This window comes from Euwallacea similis, chromosome 9 (assembly GCF_039881205.1).
Source record: "Euwallacea similis isolate ESF13 chromosome 9, ESF131.1, whole genome shotgun sequence".
In the NCBI taxonomy this organism is placed as follows: domain Eukaryota; kingdom Metazoa; phylum Arthropoda; class Insecta; order Coleoptera; family Curculionidae; genus Euwallacea; species Euwallacea similis.
In genome coordinates, this window is record NC_089617.1 from 5,462,476 (window position 1) to 5,485,568 (window position 23,093).

At 34.3% G+C, this 23,093-nt stretch overlaps 5 protein-coding genes across 5 annotated transcripts in view; 2 read left to right on the top strand and 3 right to left on the bottom strand.

Moving 5' to 3' along the window:
- Positions 1 to 23,093, bottom strand: part of LOC136411058 (uncharacterized) — a 138,450-nt gene that overhangs the window by 24,784 nt on the left and 90,573 nt on the right. The window lies entirely within an intron of this gene.
- IntS1 (integrator complex subunit 1) lies at positions 50 to 13,722 on the bottom strand. The gene is made up of 14 exons (XM_066393206.1): positions 13,411 to 13,722; positions 12,169 to 12,428; positions 11,838 to 12,113; positions 11,587 to 11,779; positions 10,980 to 11,530; positions 10,524 to 10,913; positions 9,675 to 10,150; positions 9,145 to 9,470; positions 7,448 to 8,784; positions 4,564 to 5,040; positions 4,165 to 4,422; positions 3,383 to 4,113; positions 2,755 to 3,323; positions 50 to 162 (listed from the first exon to the last, which is right to left on the bottom strand). Exons 1-13 carry the CDS (start codon positions 13,574 to 13,576, stop codon positions 2,765 to 2,767), a joined length of 6,000 nt encoding a protein of 1,999 aa, XP_066249303.1. The 5' UTR covers positions 13,577 to 13,722; the 3' UTR covers positions 50 to 162; positions 2,755 to 2,764.
- 140up (RPII140-upstream gene protein) lies at positions 14,131 to 15,289 on the top strand. The gene is made up of 5 exons (XM_066393152.1): positions 14,131 to 14,369; positions 14,446 to 14,611; positions 14,661 to 14,749; positions 14,805 to 14,938; positions 14,988 to 15,289. The coding sequence occupies exons 1-5, from the start codon at positions 14,194 to 14,196 to the stop codon at positions 15,251 to 15,253; spliced, it is 831 nt and encodes a 276-aa protein (XP_066249249.1). The 5' UTR covers positions 14,131 to 14,193; the 3' UTR covers positions 15,254 to 15,289.
- twf (twinfilin actin binding protein) lies at positions 15,789 to 17,588 on the bottom strand. The gene is made up of 7 exons (XM_066393212.1): positions 17,390 to 17,588; positions 17,256 to 17,333; positions 17,087 to 17,198; positions 16,865 to 17,027; positions 16,431 to 16,812; positions 16,252 to 16,370; positions 15,789 to 16,197 (listed from the first exon to the last, which is right to left on the bottom strand). Exons 1-7 carry the CDS (start codon positions 17,412 to 17,414, stop codon positions 16,054 to 16,056), a joined length of 1,023 nt encoding a protein of 340 aa, XP_066249309.1. The 5' UTR covers positions 17,415 to 17,588; the 3' UTR covers positions 15,789 to 16,053.
- On the top strand, positions 17,975 to 20,727 carry LOC136410853 (sorting nexin-7-like). The gene is made up of 5 exons (XM_066393210.1): positions 17,975 to 18,254; positions 18,311 to 18,583; positions 18,645 to 18,809; positions 18,864 to 19,355; positions 19,411 to 20,727. Exons 1-5 carry the CDS (start codon positions 18,111 to 18,113, stop codon positions 19,759 to 19,761), a joined length of 1,425 nt encoding a protein of 474 aa, XP_066249307.1. The 5' UTR covers positions 17,975 to 18,110; the 3' UTR covers positions 19,762 to 20,727.

Below are 23,093 nucleotides of genomic sequence, written 5' to 3' on the forward strand. Positions count from 1 at the left end.
ACTGTAAAATAACAAATTTCCTACCTATTCACAACACCTACAAGATTGTCATAAAAGGTAAAATTAACGGGCTTTCCACAGGAGAGCTCATGATCGTTTTCCAATGAGTGCTTTTGCTGGATTATTCTTATATCTAAGCTTGTGTTATTTCCTTTTAGTTTTCTGGAAGATAATCAAAGTGGTAATATAATGCATTAAATAATGCCTATTTAATAAATTTGTGGAATACTGACAAAACAATAGCAGATGAATAAAATCATAGTTTTCTTACTTTCAATTGCACATTCTTTAGTCTGTTTTCAAGAGAAAATTAATGATATGTTACTTCCAGGGTACTTTTTAAATTCTTCTATTTGGACTCATCACCGTATCTTGATTATTATAGAAGATAGAACAAAAGATCAAATAGCACTTTTTTAGAGATTTTGAGTTAAAATTGTATGAGGTGCAATCATTATATAACTTATTCATGGTATAATTTCTTTGAATTTACAAAAATAGTCCTAGAAAACACCTTTCACATTGTTGGCATTACCAAGACCTGGGTGGAACGGCCTCAATGCACAGGAAGATGTAGTTATTAGAGGCTAAAAATTTTACAGGAGGGGTGAAGATTTGGAAAAGTCAGGATTTAGATATACATGCATATACATAAACATCTGCATATTGAGGGTTTCCAATACCTTATTACAATAGAAACTTTGTGCCTGTAGGAGCAATCTATTGAATGAAAAGTGATATTTTTGTGTGCATTTGATCTTATGATTTTACTTTCTTGAGAAGTGGATTCCACTAAAAAAGTGCCTTAAGAAAGTATTAATCATTTGCTGATTTCATCTTGAGTTGCCAAGTTATAGGGGTCAAGAACAATTTTTGAAAAAACCCTCGTAGCAAGAGAACTAAAAACCATAAAAAAATGTAATTTAGCCAATTAAATATCCTTTTGAAAATCAAGTCTAGAGAATATATATTAGTTTTCTAATCTCTTCCAGATCCTGAGAAAAACTTAAGTCCTATCGAAATTGGACCAGGTGTCTTAGATATTACATGTAGATTGAAATGGTTAAAACTAAAGTTCAAATAAACTTCCCAATACTTACTTTCCTTCTCCCACTTTTCTACCCTCACACTCACTGCACAGCCCTTCAGTTTTATACTTGATCCAAGTGCCTTTATAGCATTTAGTTGAGGCAATTATGTTGAAAATTGAGTCTTGGGTACATGGAAATTTAGTAGCTTCATTGTCAGACACAGGATTCCCAGTGAAGTCACTGAGTTCGCCCTCAACAATTTTTGTGCGATCCTCATTTAATTTCCACAGTGTGGAAGTGCGAGAATTGGTTGAGAGAGATTCGAAACATATTACATAGAAGATTGCTGCAAAATCAGATGTTTTATTAGAGAGCCCTGTTGTATTGAAATGTTGAATTAACCAATTGGGTGCAAAGTTATCTAATGCCTTACCAAGAAAATTAAAGGGAATTTTTGGTGAGAGTTTCATGACTAGGAACTAAGAAATATTTATGTATGAGTATTAGGAGGAAATCTTTTATTTAAGAAATATTTATGTATAACTACATAATGTGCAGTGATACTGGAGTGTCCATTAATTCTACAAGTTTATTTTCAGATTTTTCCTTTGGTTGGAAGCACAGAAAGAATGAAAATACTGGAAATTCGAAAATATAAACAAACTGGTACACCTGTCACCATTGTCAGGTCTTTCAGATCTAGTACTGCGTTCGGTTTTATAATCGGACGACTCCGATTGCTCGGTCATTTGACGCATTCAAAATGCCGTCCATCAGTTCTGATTGGGCTTCGAAGTGCTCCATAATAGCTTGTTGTGATTGGAACTTACAGAACAAGCGACCGCCCGGGTGTGTAAGTTGACATAGCCAAAACTTATAAATTACAGCAACCCTGTACACAGTTTGTTAGTCATATAGTGTAAAAGAGCGTTTTCTCTTAAGTTGCATCAAAATAAGAGAAATAACGTTTTACTTTGTCAACTTTTTGTCCTATTATTTTTTTGGGGTTTATTTCTAAATCTTTAGAAGCATAAATCGTTCTTCAAGTATCGAAAGGGTACTATAAATAGTAGTATTACTAAAAGTAAAACTCTTTGAGTTAAGCCCAGAAATTGAAGGCTTTACTAGCCAAAGCACAACCAAAATTTTTTACTTTGAGTAACATGTACTATTTTTTCCAAACAAATTTTTAATGAGCGTTAATTATATAAACCTTTTACTTTACAATAACATCAAGAACTTTTCTAAATTTGCGTTTTAGAAAATAAAAACTTAATTTAATTAAATATTTTCAATTCAGAATTCAAATGCCTTGCTTTCTGCAAGCTTTTAATTGACTTTAACAAAATACTAGGTAATATCAGTTTTGTTAACGAGACGCCCTCGAATTATTAAATAGTGCGATAGTGATTAAATAATTATTCACGTGGTAGACGAGAATTAATATGAAGATACCTCTACGGCCTTGTAATTAAATTTCAATTCAATTGTAAATATTTCAAGAATGAGATAATTCAGTCCCAACAACACCCTTACAAGGGTTCGAGTCCCACGTCAAATAGTACCAAACCAGGGGTGTAAGAAAAGTATAAATACCATTATAAAAAAAGAAATAACGTTCCAATGCGATTAAATCGAAAAAATTAAAATTTTACTCCACTTGTCAAAGATATATATATAAAATACAAATCTATATAACCAACCACTACGAAAACATATACACCTAAACTCTATCAACAGCCATACTGTAAATATAACAAGTCAATACTTTTTGTAATACTACTTGTGGTCACCAAAACAGACTTAATTCCAAGTTGAAAAACTTTCGTCAAAATGATTTTCGCATATTCCTGCATCACAGGAACCAACTCGGAAAGCTTTTCCAATAAATTTGTAACGACGTTCCCGTTTTCCGAATCCAGGCACGATAAAATGGCCGGTAACGCCTCATTTGCAGCTTTAGGATTGTATTTCAACCACCGAACAATTAACAGCAATACTAAATTGCGAACATGACCATTGGGTGACTCTAAAAGGGCGTACAAGTCTTGTGCCACATTTTCTAAAAGTTGCGGACGTTTATTGGTTATCTGATCGATTTCCTGCAATGAATTAAAACTGTCTTGGGTTTGTAGAGCACTTTTTAATTGTACCCAACGATCTGGGTAAGATTCTGGTATTGGCGGATTTACAGATCCTACAAGGATATCTGAGGGGGAATCTTGATCCGAAACTGGCAGAGATACACTGGAAAGCAGAGGCCGGACTGATGGATGGCTAAATTGAATATCACTGAAATTTACATTCTAGCTAGGAGAGATTCATTATGAAATAATTGTCAGAAAACTTACTTAAGAATTCCACCATTCTTTTGTAAAAATTTGGATCCTCCTGTAACGTCATGCACCATCCAATTCAAAATGAACGTCACAATTCTTTTAACTAAAACGCTTAACTCGGATCTTTGGCCATGAAAGTTCAACAGTGAAAAGAAGGACACCAACAATTCGTTTGTAGTGGAATTTCCATCTGTCTGATGAAACACATAAGGTTGTAATAGCTCCATTAGACCTAGCACTTGCCCGAAAAGAGTAAGGTGCCCTCTGTTTTTAAGCACCACCCATTCGTACTGTGCTCGGCCCTTCAATCCACCCGCCAGCATGGGAAGATGCCGTAACACCAACATTGGATGGGTGGCGGCCAGTTTTCTGGCGCACAACTCTAAATCTAAACTTTTCCTCGGCCAATCTTTGCTCCTGGGAGTAGAGGATAATGCGCTTAAGAGAGTGTGCGCAATTTTATCTATAGCGCTCGAACAGTTCATGCATGATATTTCCAAGGTAGTCTCAGGTTTCAGAACCACCTCAGCCTGTCCTGCTGAAGGCAGAGACATGTAAGTCATTAGTAGAAGTTCCCTACTATAGATATCACTTTCCGCGTCACGGCATAGGCTTTTTATGATTGTGGGTGCATGTGTTCCGACACATTTGAGTAACAATTGAAGTCGAGATTCCATTTTGGGTTTCCAATTTTCGGAATTGATTCGCGATTCTTCGATGATGTAATTGACAACACACGTGACCTAAAGGTTCGTACACGTAAATATTTATATGGTAGGTAAGACTTTGCGTACCTGTTTGTCATTTAGGCTTAAAACATCTTCAAAATGTGCATGTTTTGGAACAGCCTTGTCCCGTCCTTGCCATAATTTCGTATTCTTTGTCAATGCATTTAGATAATCCAGTACTGATACTGGGCACACAGCACCAGAATTCTTTGATAATAAATATGTTACTAAATTGCAGAGACTTTGCCAACTTGCTCTTTGTAAAAGCAGCGAAATTAGCAGCGGACGAAAATGGAGATTTCTCTTTGAGAAAAGTAGGTCCACCTTAAAATTAACATTCCGGTATAATCATTAAACTTATTGAGGGACAAATTATTGATGTCCTGTTGTAATTGGCTTATGTTCACGGAAACTGTGATCCTGATAAAGCCACCAGGACCTCAATAATTTAATCAATAAACCCACCTGCAACTTATCGCTATCAGAACTGGCAATTTCCAGTTCCAAAGCCGCTAACCAATCCACCAATAAACCGGTTTTTTCTGACTCTGGTTCATCGTCAAGTAATAATTTCCCCAATTTATCTCCCAAATTTTCAGGGAGGCTGAGTACGTGTTCGGATTTAATAGCAGTAATCAATGACTCATTGTTAACAACATCCAGGAGTTCTGTCATGGGCTTTATGTCTACATCACCCTTGATGACTTTAGATTTTAAATAATGCGACAAAACATTGGCGGCGCAGCAGTCGTTCGGCAACAATGGCAACAGTTTGATGGCAAACAGCTCCTTTTCTTTGTTAAATGCATCACTTGAAAATATTTGGCTCAATAAAGTAGAAAATGAATTATGGTCAATCATGGGGATTATGAGTAGGTGGGTGGGTACAGCTTTAATAAAATCGAAGAGTACATCTTTCAGCAACTTCTTGGGACTCAAACTCTGTAAAATAAATTAGAAAATGTAGAGTTCACTCAAGTCTTTGTTCGTAACGTATTCGAATCGACTCAAATAATGGAAATTTGCTTCACCTAAGGATAAGTGGGCGACAGGACGAAGCACGAAAGTGCACGATCATACAGGGTGGCGCACTTCACCTCCCGTCTCCTATAGCTCGGTTATCATTGACAGTAGGATTTCGATATTTTGTACACTTTACCTGTGTCTTAGGACGTACTCCAGGAAAATATTTTCAATTATACAGGGTGTCTCAAAAAAGTGTGACGATACCGAACTTTTTTTTTTTTAATTAAACACCCTATTTTTTTTTCACATTTAAATGCTTTCTATGATTGTCTACATATTCCTAAAATTTTGTTGAGATCGGTTAAATAATACCGGCGAAAAAAATATAAAACTGAAAAAAATTACATTTGCGCCTTTAGCTTGAAAAAATAATAAAAAATAGAGATAATGTCTATGTAAAGAAACTACTCAAGATGCTTATTAAGCATGGTTTAATAGTTTTATTAAAAAAGTTTCGATGATCGATATTGTACAGGGTCTCCAAAATTTAGCGTCACATTTTTCAAACTTCAAAGTGTTTTATTTTTCTTATTTTAAATTGGGACCCCCGTATATTTTAATTTAGTTCGATGCAGAATTCAATAACAAACATTTTTCGAATTACATGTCTGTCGCAATCCCTAACACTTCGAGAGTTGTTCGCGGAAAACCATTCCAATAGTAATTAAATTTATTTAAAAACTACGGTTGCTATGACAAACGAATTATTTATAGGACTTATTTTATAATTACAATTATCTTACAACCATTACACATCTAAAGTATGTGTTCGAAATGTCCTCCGTTCGGTTGAAGACACAAATTAAGACGACTATGGAAGGTCTTGTAACCTTCTGCAATTCATAAAAAAATCGAAGGTGGCTTTGAACAAATTTCAAATTATTTCCATTTTTATCACATTGTCAAACATTATTAGCACCATATTATTAATTAGTTAAGTTGACACGACCTACCGAAATCGGTGGATTGGAAGAGGAGGTCCAATTAAATGGCCTCCACGTTCACCAGATCTAACTAAAATGGACTTTTTTTTATGGGGCTTTGTTAAAGAAATGGTTTATAAGGAACCTCCAACCACGCCAGAAAACATGCAAGAAAGAATTATAAATGCATTTCAATGCATCACACCCGATATGTTACGAAGAGTTGCAAGATCGTTCCATAGTCGTCTTAATTTATGTCTTCAAGAGAACGGAGGACATTTCGAACACATACTTTAGATGTGTAATGGTTGTAAGATAATTGTAATTATAAAATAAGTCCTATAAATAATTCGTTTGTCATAGCAACCGTAGTTTTTAAATAAATTTAATTACTATTGGAATGGTTTTCCGCGAACAACTCTCGAAGTGTTAGGGATTGCGACAGACATGTAATTCGAAAAATGTTTGTTATTGAATTCTGCATCGAACTAAATTAAAATATACGGGGGTCCCAATTTAAAATAAGAAAAATAAAACACTTTGAAGTTTGAAAAATGTGACGCTAAATTTTGGAGACCCTGTACAATATCGATCATCGAAACTTTTTTAATAAAACTATTAAACCATGCTTAATAAGCATCTTGAGTAGTTTCTTTACATAGACATTATCTCTATTTTTTATTATTTTTTCAAGCTAAAGGCGCAAATGTAATTTTTTTCAGTTTTATATTTTTTTCGCCGGTATTATTTAACCGATCTCAACAAAATTTTAGGAATATGTAGACAATCATAGAAAGCATTTAAATGTGAAAAAAAAATAGGGTGTTTAATTAAAAAAAAAAAAGTTCGGTATCGTCACACTTTTTTGAGACACCCTGTATAATTGAAAATATTTTCCTGGAGTACGTCCTAAGACACAGGTAAAGTGTACAAAATATCGAAATCCTACTGTCAATGATAACCGAGCTATAGGAGACGGGAGGTGAAGTGCGCCACCTTGTATATTGCATTTTTTATTACCATCAAAAAGGGATAATATTAATGATACTTGCAAAATAATACCTCAAAACGTTTAAATCTTCGGCATGAGTAAATATGTTCACTATAATCTCAAGAAGGTTTAAGTTAATTTGAATTCTTTACGTTTAGATCAAAGAATTTATAAGCAGAGTTTCTAAAACTAATACGACCGAGAAGACGGATAAAGTCTTATTGATTACAAAAATACCATTAACTACAAGGAAATCTAACCACACTGTTTTATTCTATGCAGAAGTAACCATCAAGTTGAGACTCAATGGACAACGCCTTACATGAACGAAAGGGATTATTTGCGTTGTAATATATTGTTATTTTAATGACACAAAGATATTTAAAAAGAAATAAAATAGAAAACTTACCTTAATTAAACTTAAAATAATTTTGTCCTTGTCCCCCTTGAAATGTGGATTAAACAATAAGCTCAAATTATCCAAGATCGCCTTTTCTGTATGAGTTACAACATTGCCACTTTGATTTATTACCGGCAGCGCCCCTTTATTGTCCACGTCAACTGCCACATCCATATCTTGTGATGGGGGCAGCTGCATCTCTATAGCTTTCACGAAAATATCTCCCCCGACTGCTCCCCTTTTATTCTGCACTTCTACCAACTGAATCATGTAGGTTTTATCCAATACCGAATCCACCACCAGTTTCTGATCTAATATCGTGGCTTTATCTAAAGTATTCAAAAGTTTACTTATGGAACTTGTAGGTATGCCAAAAGACTGAATAAAGAGCACCAACTTCGGGGGTTCGAGTTTTTCAATTGCTGCATCGACCAGCCTAGGAACATTCGATCTGATCATTCTTAATTTCATCCAATCAGGTAAATAGGAAGTAGTTTCTGATGTGTCCAGAGAATAGGCTCGTGGATGGTCCATGTTAACGGGAAACCACACATTGAGAAGAGCATTGAAGGGCTCGAACATCCCCAAAGGGCCGTAGGTTAAAAGCACTATAGAGGCGTGTATAACTAACGGTTGCATGGCGCATTGCTCTCCAGTGCCCCATGAAACAATCACATACTCATTGTTATATGATTGATGCACGCTATAAGACTCCTCCACATTCTCTTTGGCTTTCATGGTGTAGAGCCCAAACAATTGCAGTAGATTTTTCAAAGTCGCACTATCTTCTCCGGGCAAAACATATGAGGCCACACTATGCCGCTCTATTATCACAGAAGACAAATCCGTAATCAAGTCATTAAGATCTGAGAAAGATTCATAGCAATCTTGAGTGCCTAAAAAGTTAATGTAGCTCGATACTATCACAGGATTAGTCTCGATTTGCAAAGCTTGCCGAAGAAACTGCACCAAAACCGGTTTAATCAACGCAAAGTGCGCGAAATGCTTTATATACTGAGATAACCAGTTCGAGTAACCATCAACTCCAACGTCAGAGTCCTCGGAAGGAGACAGAATCAGGCCTAATCCTTTCGTGGCCTGCACTCTGCTGGCGCCGTGATCTGAAGTCAACCTCCGAAAAAGGTATTCCAGTACTTCACAAGCAGATTGCGGGTCGGGACCATTCACTACTGCCCTCAAATGGGCTAAAAGTTGGCCATGTTTTGTAAGTTTTTCTGCAGGCGCTGTGGACAGTAAATATTCGCACAAACACTGTACAGGTAAGTGAGATAAGACTCCCTCCGAGCTGTGGACTAGTTCGGCCAGCCAAGGCATGTGAGCTGTACCTGAAATCGGAATTTGAAAACATCATTTATATAATATACATTTATATATAAAATAACATGATAGTAATAACAATAATAATAATTTTTATTCCAAATTCTGAATAGAGCTGAAATTCCTTTTCATGTTAATTTCACCCAATTTAAACAAGTCTGTACTCAAAAAAGTCTAATACGAAATCTCTAATAATATACAATGCCTCGACTTTTCCGTCCCAGACTAGCTTCTATACAAACATCCTGTGTATCCATAAAACTTGAAATCGAAATACTTTTTCATTTCAGCGTCATTTTTGAAGAAAAACCCTTCATTAAAGCAAGGTTTTTCCACAATTAAAAATAATCAAAAGAAAATCATCTTACCTCCTTGACGAGACATGATATCGAGCAGAAAATCCGGATGTCTGGATTTGCACAATAAGTGTCCGAGCCTATGAGAATTGTTAAGTGCCTGCAATTGGTCCAACACTGGAGGAGGAGGCCTTCTGGCATCACCAAAGGGATTCAGTTCCATTAACTGAGGCAAAAGCAGGCTGGTTTGCTCGTTAATTTCTGCCTTGGTACTGGCTGCGGCCAAATGAGATTCAAATTCTAGGATAGTTTGTTTTTCTAAGGCCAAAACTTGGAGTTCTTTACTAGCAAAGTCTTCTTCCACGGATATCATTGTAGGCGGAGGAAATTGAAAGTAACTAAAACATTTTTTTTAAGAAGGCTTGTCTTTACACTTAGACGATAAAGACCACATCCAGAAATGACACTTGAGTGTGATGTCGCATTCAAACAACATTCAATTGAACTCTTTGACAATTGTCCTATGTATTTAAATGGGAAAGAAACGTTGAATTCATATCCACACTTAGGTATCGTCTTTAAATTAAAATATTTCTACGTACTTTGTAATGCACATTTCCATAAACATTCTCAAAGTGGGATATTTATTCCAAGCCAAACTTCCGATAGCTAAAGGGTTGTGCGCCGCCAATATCAACAGCATCAACCACACTTTCCAATACATATTCGAAATGGCCAATTTAGGTGGCAGATAGCCATGTGGCAGCGTGATATTTTCAGGATAATTGTAGCTGCATAAGTTGAAGAAGAAGTCGAGAATTTCTACCTTGTCCACTAGTAAAGTCGGGCCGCAGTCTTGGGGCAAATTTGCCGCTCTTTTAATCAGCTGTTCAACGATGTCAGTAATTTCGGTGGGCGTAATAGGATGCTCTTTGGATATTCCTATTAGCAAGATTCGTAGCAGAGTGGCTTGCAAGAGGGGCACCTCACTTGCTAATCTCAGAAAGAGGTTGCGTTCGTTTTCGCCCGGCCAAGAGTCTACTTTGTAATAGTGTTCCGATTGTTCCAAAAATAAGACCTTAAAAAAATACATGTTATACCTCTACTTTTTTACCAATCAAATGGAAAATTTTATTGATTATTCACCATATGTGAGAGATCATTGACACCAAAAATCACTGGTGTAAAGTGATTATTGGAGTGGCGATAACATTTTTGAAGGTTTGTTCATTTTGTTTACTTCTTGAAATTAATATTTTCGTAACTTCAAATGGATCTCCACTACGCCATCTTTTTTCAATTAAGTTCAATTTTCAATTTCATCAAGTTTCAATTTATTAAAAAAATATATTTTCCAATTGACCAAGAATACGACTTTAAAATTCGTGAAAACTGGAGTACCGATACCACGAAACTGAACTCCGTTAAACCACCTTTCCCATAATACTCACCTTTAATAAGGCGTGATGAAAATCCGGAACACTCGGCCTAAACACCCTCAAGGCGGAGTCTTGAAGCCACGTGACGCACTCCCTCTGGATATTGGAAACTTGCATTTTAAATGCTTTTAAAACCGAAACGTCCCGTTTGCTTTGTGTGGCTGCGTCTCGCACTTGCGGACTAACGCATAACAACATGCACATCGACACCAGGTCAACTAGAGACAAGAACATACGTTCTCTGAATTCGTGGTCTCGTATGGCAGGCATCAAGTCCTTTCTTTCACGCAATAATGAGTGAACTACACTCAAAAGATTGAAATCGTGACGCAGAACTCTGTTAATTTCTTTGAGAAGCGCGCGTAACGAGCGCAAGTAGTCGTCTTTGTTCAGTAAGAGTTCCTGAAATATTTCAAAAGTAAAAATGTATCATGGGTTGATAAAAAGGGCTCTCTGATGACTACGTACGAGACAAATATCTGCTAAGGCATCAGCGGCATGATCAGGTTTGACTTGAAACAACGCTCCAACAACAATCAAATTATTAGGATTCCTCGCATTACTGAGCTCGTTGTAGATGGTATATTTTAATAAAGGGTATAAATTTTCCTGGAATGACACTACCATTTCCCTAAGACAGTTATTGAAGTAATTCACCATTGGTTTGTTCTTCAAACGCAGTTTGCTCAATTGCGCTATAACCTCTACATCACGTTGAGAACTGGCAGAACAATTGTAACATAGATATGCCAACAATTCCTGAGCAGGTTTCATTAATTTGTGGTTGTGTAACCAGGCTTCAATACGAGATACGCCTATTATTCTTATTTCGTTCAAACCACATGCCGTACTCAATAGACGGACGAAATTTTTGCTTATAGTTTCTGGCTGCTGTCTGCGAGCTAAGAGCTCTTTGATTGCTTCTAATACTATTTGTTCCACTTTTTCTTGCGCATGAGTGTACCTTGGAACGGTTTTTATATGCCAATTTTCCACCAGCGCTTTTTGCTCATTTGCAGCTGAAAAAAATTTAATTACTTAATATAAGAGTTTTGCATCTAGAATAAAAACGTACAGTCATCTTCATCTAAACTATTGATGGTTAAGGGGCTAGAAGTGTCTCTAGCTGCACTTGTCCAAGTTTCCAGTTTTAAAAGAGAGGAAGGTGGTGTTTTGGTATGAAATGCTGTAGTTACATTGTCTATGAATGGTTTGGCAAAAGGGCTGTCAATGATGATTCGGTCGCCTATTGCATCTTCCACATACATCTGAGAAAATAATAATAAATTATTATATTGTTGCTTATATTTTAAAACATTGATATACCTTGATAAAGGCCTCTGGCCAGTCATCCTTATCAGCGAAGGTGTGGCATATTAAATTGAGAAACAGTGGATTGATATGAATATTATTTTTATGTACTCCCTTTAAGCCTGCACTAATATCTCGTCTTAACACATTAACCATTGCATTAACTACATGCTCACTGACAAAAATATCTGGCTTAAGACTAGCGACTGATAATAGGGTCGACCATATCATTTTACATGGCTTTGATTTTATTGCTCGCAACCCTTTGATGACACCCAAAACATAGCCAATCTGAAATTATATATATTGATATATCTCATCTCATGTAAAATGTATTGAAACTTACTGCTTTGTCCATATTGCCTAATTGAACATTTTGCAAAACTTTGTCGAACACTTCTCCAATTTCACATTCAGTGGCTAAAGCTTCCCAAGGTTCCACACTGGAGGATCCACCAGGCATACGGTCAATTGGTAATAAACTTGAGCCAGCAGTTCCTCCTATTCCAGGCCTAGATACACCTGGTATGCTCACTTTTATTTTTTTTGAAGGAGGAACTGCTAAACTTGCTGAACTTGCATCTCTTTTAAGTTTATCAACAGGTGCTTTAAAAAATAAGTTTACACACAATTATGATTTATATATACCTGGCATACACAAACCTATAATGGCAAAGATTAGACTGACAAATTGCATTAGTGTTAATTTGGACAGATATCATTGCTTCTATATATTAGATGCCTAACAAAATGGTTAAATTCTAAAAACTTTGCATATTTAGGAGTGGATGGTAAATTTTGAACAATGCATTCAGTTATTAGAAAATTTAGTGAGTTTATCATATCTTTGATTACAAATTTGAATACAAAATTGGGCACCTCATCCACACTGGAAGAAAATTTATTAGGTAGGCTCATAATGATGCTAAAAACTTCACTGGGATAAGTTGGTTTAAAAAAAAGGGTGAGGATGTCAAAGGTTGTAATAATTTATATTTTGTGAGTATCTTAAGGTTTTAGAAAGTTACTTAGAAAAACATCAGAAATTTGAAATAGATGTGTTATTAAGATTCCATTAATGTTGAATGATATATATTACCTAGTTTTAAAATACGTTAAGCATGTTTAAGGGCCTCTATTCACCAATTTCTATGCTGATATATTTGCTATAATAATCGGAAATTAGTGTAATATGAATAGTAAATTTAATTTGAATGGTATTTATGTTAGAAAATATACTATCCAATTCTTATAATAGAGAGAGCTCTATCCAAGTGTAACTCAGTAAATTGAAAACCTTTTTCATCCTTTAGCATTTTATGGACTTCCCATATCATAATATCAGTTGAAACATATTACAATAAATGAAATCAATTCATTTTAAACAATTTGTCAGTCCCGTCCATGCTGGTGCAGATTCATAAGTGCCAAGTATACTTGGGATCCCATAAAAACAGCTTCCACTTATAACTTAATAAAATTTTATTCTAAGTTTTTAAATATTTGAAAATGATTCTACATTTCTCTAGGGTGCTGGCATTAAGCTTGAATCTAAATGTTTTCTTTGGAATGAAAAAAATTTACTTACCAGTGCTTGATGGTCCTGTTGAGTTTTTAGGTAAAGGAATGGCTCTTTTCGGATCATCCCTAGAAGTTCCTGGTTTCGCTCCAAGGGCGATAAATGAATCCGGCAACTGTTGAGTAATTTTGGCTTTGGGGCCTCTGGTACCCTGGGTAGATTTTGCTCGGTCCATACTCAGATAATAGTGGTTGTTACAGATAACTACCGAACCAATTAATAAACTTATTTACATACATTTAATTTATTTTATTTGCTAATTTTTACAATTTTACTATAAAATAAATTTGACTCAATGGGGAACAGAAAAATTAAAAATTGTAAACACTGACAGCTAAAAAACAAATGAAATAGCTTTGACAATGACATAAATCACAAATATCCCAGAAAGCATTGTCCGATTATTGACCCTTTTATTCACAAAGATACTTTTTTAATAATTTAAGGATTTTATTTAAGAATTATTTAGTTTCCTAATATCTTGAAAAAAACAAAAATTACAGAGGAATAATAAATAACGGGATTTGAGGTATAATGTGGACAAGTCATGTATGAAATCGCTCTGTATAATATAAAGTACTTTTGTATCAAAACAATATAGTGGATTCTCAGAACTACTAGCGACGTTGCCGTATTTCTAATTAGACTTATTCACAGAAGAAATGCTTGGCAAAAAATGAGGTTATGTTATATTTTACATCTTTAAAATATATTATATTTAAAAACTATTATAAATATGATTTAATTCATTAATTAATTGTAAAGTGCCACTTAAATTTCAAATACACAAACATGAAGGTTCTTACATGTAGAGGCCCCTTAAAGTACGGTTTTCTACCATTCCTATCTGAATTGTGGAGTAACGACAAATTGGCAAATGCAACATTAACAGAGCAAAAGGCAGCGCTTGAACCAAGTGTTCAATCTGAAACTGGATGGGACCGAATAAAACGAATGTTTCAATTTGAGTAAGCAGCAAATAACTCTAACATGCTTCTATTTTACATGTGTCCAAATAAAGTCCTTAACAGGGGTATTTTTTAGCGAATTTGGCAATGTTACTCATGAACTTCACACTGTGATGCAAGCTGCCTCATTGAGTATGCTGATTGGAGTGATATATGGTGGAACAAGGCAGGGTCGACATGCCTATGAGCAATTCATTAAAAATAATGAAGCAACAACATTTAGTACACCTTTAGAAGCAAAGGTATGTAAGTTTAAATCTCAAAAAATGAACTGTTCATGTGATTCTCTAGAAAAAACTCCAAGATGCTGTGAGTATTGGATTTGGTAAAGGCTCATTCAAGTGGGGTTGGAGGTTAACTTTGTTCACTACTACCTTTGTGTAAGTAGTTTAGTACTTTTTAAATTTCTTAGGGCATTAGATAAATTACTTCCAGAGGTGTATCAACTATTATTCAAGTCTACAGAAATAAGTATGGGGTATTAGACTATGTGTGTGCAGGGGCGATAACTGGGTCTCTATATAAATTTAATTCAGGTCCTAGAGGCTGGATTGTTGGAAGTGCCTTAGGTATTAGTAATATTAATAAATTATTCAAAAATGACAAATTTTTCTTCAGGATCAGTATTGGGGTTGATTTGTGGTAGTGTCACAATGGGCATTTTATACACAACAGGATTAACAATAGAAGAAACTAGATACTGGCAGTCAAAATTTAAGACAACTCGCGATGAACATTTCAAAAAAGGCTTAGAGCTGATGCGTGAAGAGGAAGATTTAGCAGTACTCAAGTTGCATAATGATGAGGTGGGAGAAGCAGGAAAAAGTTTAGATAATTTAGAAAAGCAAGATGATAGAAAGCATGTTGCAATAGTCAGAAAATAATGTTTTGTTTTTGTTTGTAAATAGAATAATATGAAACGCTTTGTATTGTTTTGAATTGAACAGAATTAGTAGTCCCCTAATATGTTCAGATCCCTAATGAATGTGAATATCTCTCTCCTCTCTGAGTGATATTTTCTTTGGGTTGTCTGGTAATTGCTAGACATATGCACAGAATATGATCTTATGAAAACACAGCTGGCTTACCAATTCCTCAGAAATGGCAATTCTAGCTAAGTAGCCTGAGACCACCATAGCAATTCTTTTGTATTGCTTGCTTAATCATATAAGAGATTAAGCTTTTTTTTTCTTTGGTTCTGTCAAGAAGTGCTTCTGGAATCTCGACTCTATCTCTAGTGTTCGACTTTTACCAAATAGTAAGATATCTTCAGTATTGGTTCAGGTTCCATAAAATCAATATAAGATCTCATCTGATCTTTATTATTATTTCATGTAATACAGTGTATATTTTGCTGTTCACATGTGAAATATTGTATGAATATCACCAATAAACACATACATAGAATAACAAATGCAATTCAGAAATCAACTGTGTTGTATTTACTTTCAGGCCAAAAAAAGTAAACTTAAATCAACTAAACTTTCAAATGGATTTGATTCAAATAGCTTTCACATTAACAGTAACCATTAAGAAACACACTAGCTGGGCATAATATAATAGTAGAAAAATACAATAAAGCTACAACAGCAAGAACATGGTCATATTTGAGCGCACATAATACTTCACCACATCAATAATCACCAACAACCAGTTGGTTGCTGATTTTATCACTTCAGAGTCATTACTGATTTTTTGTTAGTCGTTTAGGTCCTCTGCTGGGAGGGCCTTTTGGCTTGGCAAATTTAGGTTTATGTAAATTGTTTGTTGGATGCAGTTCTTCATACAAAAATTGTTCTGTTAGTTCTGCAGCTGTGTCAATTTCAATCTAAAAAAGTTTAGGGAATTAAATTATTGAATGTAAAAATAGGCGTTTTTATGCCTTCTTATTTATGTCCAAACCCAGATTGGCAATGCTAACAGTGAGTGGGTTTTTGCAGCTGGAGTACAACATTCTCTCTTTGACTGCACAATTGTACCCTGGCATAGAATATATGAATACTAAAATGTTAAATGTCATATGTTACTTAAAAATTCATTAATTACAATAGGTTTATTCACCAATGCTCTCTATATAATCTCCTTCATATGTGTGTTTAAATTTGTACAAATGATATCTGCCCATATCTGAGGGGATCTTTGAAGGCAATTTTTCAATAGAAATATTCTCTGCACAAACCAGGTGAATTGTTTCTTCAGGAATATCTATTCGCAACTGCAAGTAATTATAAGACCCCCTGGCCATATCTGCAATAGCTTGTTTAACTGCTTCTGTTAGAGGAAATGCCACTCCCCCTAGCGTTTGTTGTTTTGTGCTGATACTGATTTCAGTATTAACCTCTGTTTTTCTCAGCTCTTGCATTTCTTCCTCCCTCATGGATAAAGGAGCGGGAGCGGCGACACTTTTTTTATGTTTTTTGTAACCCATTAAAGTCACATCAGACTGAACCAACCAAAAATCAGGTGAAAATGTCCCAATTTAACTATTAACTCACCAGAGATGTACCATGCAATTCATCTTTGATTTGAGATGTGCCAAATTCCTGTTTTAAGGTGGCTTTAGTGGAGGCATAGAGCATTTTTTGACGAACTGCAGCTGAGTCTGGGGACCAGCTTATGAATAGCCATTCATATCCTAAGGAATTCTTATTGTCTAGTCTAGGAAAGTTAAAATTATGTTGCAAGTTTCATTTATTGCAATTAGGAGGTTATAGAACCTGTACAAGATGTAACAAGGCTGGTTTTCTTCAATCAAAGGTATCACATATTTATCATAATCTTTCTCCCAATTGTGTTTCTCATTGTGTTGGTCCTTTAACACTAATTGTTCTGTCGCAATAAGCGTTTTAAAAGAAATTGATGTTGATCACAAAATGTAATACATACCACTTTCTATGGAAACTTTGAAAACTCTAACTTTTCCATCTTTGCATTTTGAAAAGAACTTTTTAAGCTCTTCGTTGGCTAAAATTGATAATATTCTGCTAATAATAATCAGGCTACAAATTAGAAATTCTTACCTTTTATGCCAGTTTGGTGCGACATCGTTCCAGAAACAAAAAGATTAGACAGTGCAGTTTTACGCCTACAATAAAGCTCTATAAATAAACGTTCGGACGAATTTTTGAGGTTGGTTTTATAGTACTAATCTTTGATTTTTTCGTTATTTATGTGTTTATTTGCTCAGACTAATGTTGGTTTAGGTTTACTACACCTACTAAATTTTGAAAAAATCCAACTTTTTTTACGTGGCGAGTACTGACGTAAACATGTCACTGTCAGGATCAATTGTTTTTAGAATGAGCAGCGCCCACCACGGTTCAGTAACAAACACGGTAGTGTAAGGTTGAAAATTGTAATTATGAGTTCAGGGCTCATTCTTTACGCGATTAATTGAAAATATGTTTCTCAGGCAATAATTAGTCTAAAAATTTTATACTACATGACATATTTTTTATTTAAATTTTTACCGAAACAAATAGATTATTTAGCCGCCCTACTAGCACCATAGCCATATTTCCAATTTCCTTTACCGATAATTAATTAAATAACAATAATCATTAAACCGTCACTGTCAACTGACATTGGATGATAAACACAAGAAAAGAAGTAAATAAAGACTTTCATACAAATGTAAAATTAAAAATCATATGATAAGAAGACAAAAAGGCTGTCCTTTACATTGAGGTATGAATAAATAGCCTAACATCACAACTCAAAATAGTCTTGAACATCTCGAACATGGAAAACACTAGTTCCGCCGTCCTAAAAGTAGTTTCAGAGCCCAAAGAAGTCTCTCCGTTAGTCTTAAAAGAAAATTCCAAGGACTTTGACCATTCCAGTGTATGCAGTGGATCAACCTTTGATAACGACAATAATTCATTAGTAACGCAGCTGTTTTTGTAAGCGATAATTGCTTGAGACAAGTATTTAATTTGCAGGTACAGTCTCCAAGCATTGAAAGCTTTTGGAGTATACATGACATTGAAAATTTGTCTGAACTCAACATGGATGAGAACTCAGATCTATGTGTTAAGATTGATAATCCTGAGAAGAATTTGGAAACTATGGAAACTTACATTACATTTCGTGTCACTACTCGGGTAGCTAGGATAGAGTTTCCTAATCATGAGTATGTGGTAAGAAGGAGGTACAATGACTTTCTCTGGTTGAGGCAAAAGTTAATGGAATGTCATCAATTTTGTATTATACCTGTAAGTGTTCCATGTTATTTTTACTACTAATTTTATTATTTGTGCTCAAATTATTTACTAGCCACTCCCAGGAAAACACTCATTAATAGGACAGCTAGATAGGTACTCCAAAGACTTTATTTTAGCAAGGATGAAATCTCTTAACATGTTTATAGCAAGGGTTTGCCAACATCCCATCCTCAGTTGCAATGAGAATTTTAAAATTTTCTTAACTGCTTCACCCCCAGTAAGTTTATTATCCCAATTTTGTTAATTAATCATTATCTATCCCTTCCAAAAGGACTTTGCTACATATAAGAAAAAAAGAAGCTCTATTACAAGTAGCAATGGTAATCTAGCAACAATTAGCCAAGGAAATTCCTCTCATTCCCTTTTAAAAAACCGACACATAGAATTTGATAAAATGAAATTGTACCTCTCAATACTCACAGATAAACTATCTGCAATAGAGCGAATATCCAGTAGAATTAACAAAGAACACACAGATTTAATATCAGAGTTAAACAATTACTATCCTATATTCACCAAATGGGCGAACTTGGAGCCCCAGCTGTGCACAATGTTGGAGAATATTGGAAATGCTCATGAAAGGAGCATGGCTGCACAAAGTGCCTTAGTTCATTGCTACAATGGCATCATGGGAGTGCCTATTAGAGAGTTTTTGCAATACATTGAGGTAGTTCAGGAGACTCTCAAGAAACGGGAATCCTATCAGTATACCTATGAGTCATCATTGGATGAACTGAATAAGAGGCACAATGAAAAAGACAAGGTTTGTTGCTATATGTAGTTTGTATTGTTTTCTACATATCATTTCTCTTCTTTAGTTGTTAGCAATGTCCCAGGATGCACCAGCTCAAAATTCAAGTGGATTCACTATATGGAAACAACCAAGCAACGATGACAAACTAGAAAAACTAGGTGCGTGCATTCCACAATTGCTTAAGAGAGTGGAAATGTCACAAGATAGCCTGGAAATGGCCAATGAATGTCTGCGTAGTGACCTCAATGGCTGGCAGCCAGAAAAAAAACAATGTATTAAGAAAATCCTTTTAGATTTTGTTAATAAGCAGATAAATTACTACGAAGCTAGTGTTAATGCCTGGGAACATGTTACAAATGAAATGGTGACTGATCAGGGGTCTACAAGAAAGCAGAATAGCGCAAATACTAAATGATATAAAAAATGAGTTTTGTTTCATAAAATTTAAATTTTAGATCTCTTCTACATTCCAATTTTTATTTATTTATTTTTCATTATTATTTATAATTAATAATAGAGGAGTTAAAGGGCAAATGTGCCTTCTGATATAAACAAAAAATGGTTTATTTGTCTCAATTTTGTAAGTCAAGCAAATATACAGTTTTACTCTCGAAGTGATATGTTTTTTAGATTTTGTTGAATTGCATTATTTGTAGAGTTTATTAGTCCAATCATCATTTCTATTATTTTGTTATTGTTTCTTATGGTATATATAAATAAATACGGGTACCTACCGATTTCTATTTCATTTTTGAACGATACAATCGCATATTAGTTCCATTTTTTGAAACTTTTATATAAGAATAGGGTTCAACATATAATTGTGGAATATTGTTATAATTTTCTCATTTCTTTAACAAAAATGAAGTTTTATACTGAAATGGAAAAACATATAATTTTTTATGGACCATTCTTTACTTTTAGACAAAAGAAGCTTAATATTTTCATTTGAACGACCAGAATAAGATCTTATGTCACACAGTATGTCTTATTTCACTTACTGTGTCATTGTTAAATGGCATATTGTTCTTCTGAGTGGAGCTCTTCAATCAGGATATGAGATGGAAAGAATAGTAGTGATAGAAGAGAGTTTTCTGCGCATACTTGAGGCCTTCAACGTCTCCCAAAATTTTCTATTTTTCTATTTTGATATAAAACTTTATTTTTGGCAGTTTTCAAGGAAATTACGAAATTATAAAAATATTTCAATGCTGGGTATATGTTCCCGCGCCCATTATATTATGTATTATGGTATAAAAATAATAATGCTCTTCATATACTCTTTATTGTAAATGTAGAATATATTTACTGTTATTTCTTTAAAAATAATTTGGTTTATGTAAGTATGAAATCTCTGATAAATATATTAAATCAAAACTTTTGTCTTTATATTTTTTATTCTATACTGTTCGATTTCAAAACAATGTTTCTCAAAAAAAGGTGAACGTAAATTTGTCTATATTTGGTAATGTGTAAATTGGCCTTGTAGGTTGTTTCGCTTAGCAACATGCCGATATGCGCCCAGGAAACGAATATTATATTATCTTATACCATAATGATGCTAAGCGAAGCAACCTTGCCGGACATTAATTTTAACATTAACAAATGTAGACAAGTTTGTATTCGCCATATTTTTAAGAAACGTTGCACTATATTAGAAAGTACACAGATGTATGGTACATCGAAAATTACAGTACTTAATACTGTAATGTTCCTAAACAAAGGTACTTTGTTGTTTTGATTTTATCATTAACAAATGTAGACAAATTTGCATTCGCCATATTTTCAAGAAATACTGTTCTAGTAAGTAAACATTTCACCTTATAAAATACAATAATTATTTCATCAAGACATTCCAAATATTCTTTGCTAAATGTATAGTCATTACTGACAAGACTAGCAACAGTAAGTATACTAACTTTTATTTCTTATTCACTGGGGTAATCAGACCGAGGGCGCCACACACGTGGTTTTGTGGCCAGTGACGGTAAAGATATAACGCATGAGTTAAATATCAGTCAGCGTCAATACCATTTCGATTGAGAATATTAAATCACGAGCGAAGCCAGTTTCTTTTTTGGCCCCCATCAACTTTGTTTTTTCTTATGCGCGCCATCTTGGATGTTCGCATTTTTTAATTCAGCTCTTGTTTCTGACTATGATGATGCATCACATGGCGTATGCAAGACTAATTACGATGATGCATTACAAAATTCATCAATCAGTCTTGCGGTTTAGCGCAAATATCAAAAATCTTGTTTCTGCAAAGAGTGTCCTGGGAATAAGATCCAGTCTTTTGTTAAAACTTTTTTAACAATTCAAAGGATTAATGTCCATCCAAACAGTCAAAAGGAATGCATAAAATTACGGTTTAATTATTCCCAGCCCCATTCGCGAATCTCCAACCCGTATCTCATTTAAATGAATTTTTTTCAAAAAGAAAATCGCCAAGGAAACCAACTTACCTTATCGGTTTAAGACAGCGAAAGCCTGTCGAAGTTTAAAGGAACACGCCCAAGTGCGCTTGTGCTGACAACTGTCACTAGTCATCCCTGACAGGTTCAAGTTTTTGTTTATTATTATTATTATTTGTATTTATTGTAATGTTTAATAATAATAAAAAAAAGTGTAGGGAATATTGAGAGAAAAATCCAAGAAGACGTCTAGAAGGACACAAAAATGTACCAGAAGCAGTTAGAGTTTTTATTCAGGGACAATTATTCTTGAGGAAATAGCTGATAGTCCCTTAATGAATTTTAATTCAAACAGTATTAACAATTATTTGCTTAAACTCAAATGTTTAATGCAGCCAAACATACAGACCGTCAGATCTGAGGATTAACTACTAAATTTCTTCTAATTATTAGTTTTTAAATCAAATCAATTCAGTTTTGATCAAAACCCCTCAAGTTTTAAGTTGTAAAACCGTAATTGAAAAAAATTGCTTAAATGGTTTTATATTTTCAATATTGTTTCCGGAACTGGATATTTCATCTTCATGGGATGTTATAATGGTAAGTGCAAATTATAATTTATTATTCCATGCTACCATATCTGTAATGTATACACTTCAAGTTAGGTTTCAAGGTAAAAGGATCATACAGTGTTTTTTTTTCAACCTCCAATATAGGATTTTACATAGTAAATTTTAAATGATATGTTGAAGTTTGTTTTCTTAAAGTTATGAAGCTATATTTGCCAATAAAATCACAAAAGCTTAGCAAAAGTAAAAAATGCTTAAAATAATTATTTGTTTGGGGCACCAATTAGTTACAAATGGAGGTCATTTGGAAAGATAAATCTAAAATAAGTTTAGTAATGTCTACTTTGGTTATAAAGGGTGCTTTATGATATTTTCTTAAGACCATAAGCTTATTCATTATCGTTCAAGGGCAATAAAGCAGGTGCATTTTTCATCTTAGTAGAATAAAGCTGGGAAAATGTATTTACTGTAGATCTGTAGTAAGTAAATTTTTACCCAAGTAGTGTAACTCAACAACAATCTCAAATATAACCTTGCTTGCAAATGTTTGAGTGGTATTCTCCATGTTCCAAAGGAAAATATAATTATAAATTTGTTTCAATTTACAAGAAACTATCTATTAACTCGACTGTGCTGTTTGAGTTGTCAATATGAAGTTTTTTAAGTGTTAATACTTGAGTGTTCCAGATAATGAGCAATAAATAAATGCTTCCAATACCTCAAAGTAGTCTAAGTCCTCGATTCAAATGTGTGAATGTAATATA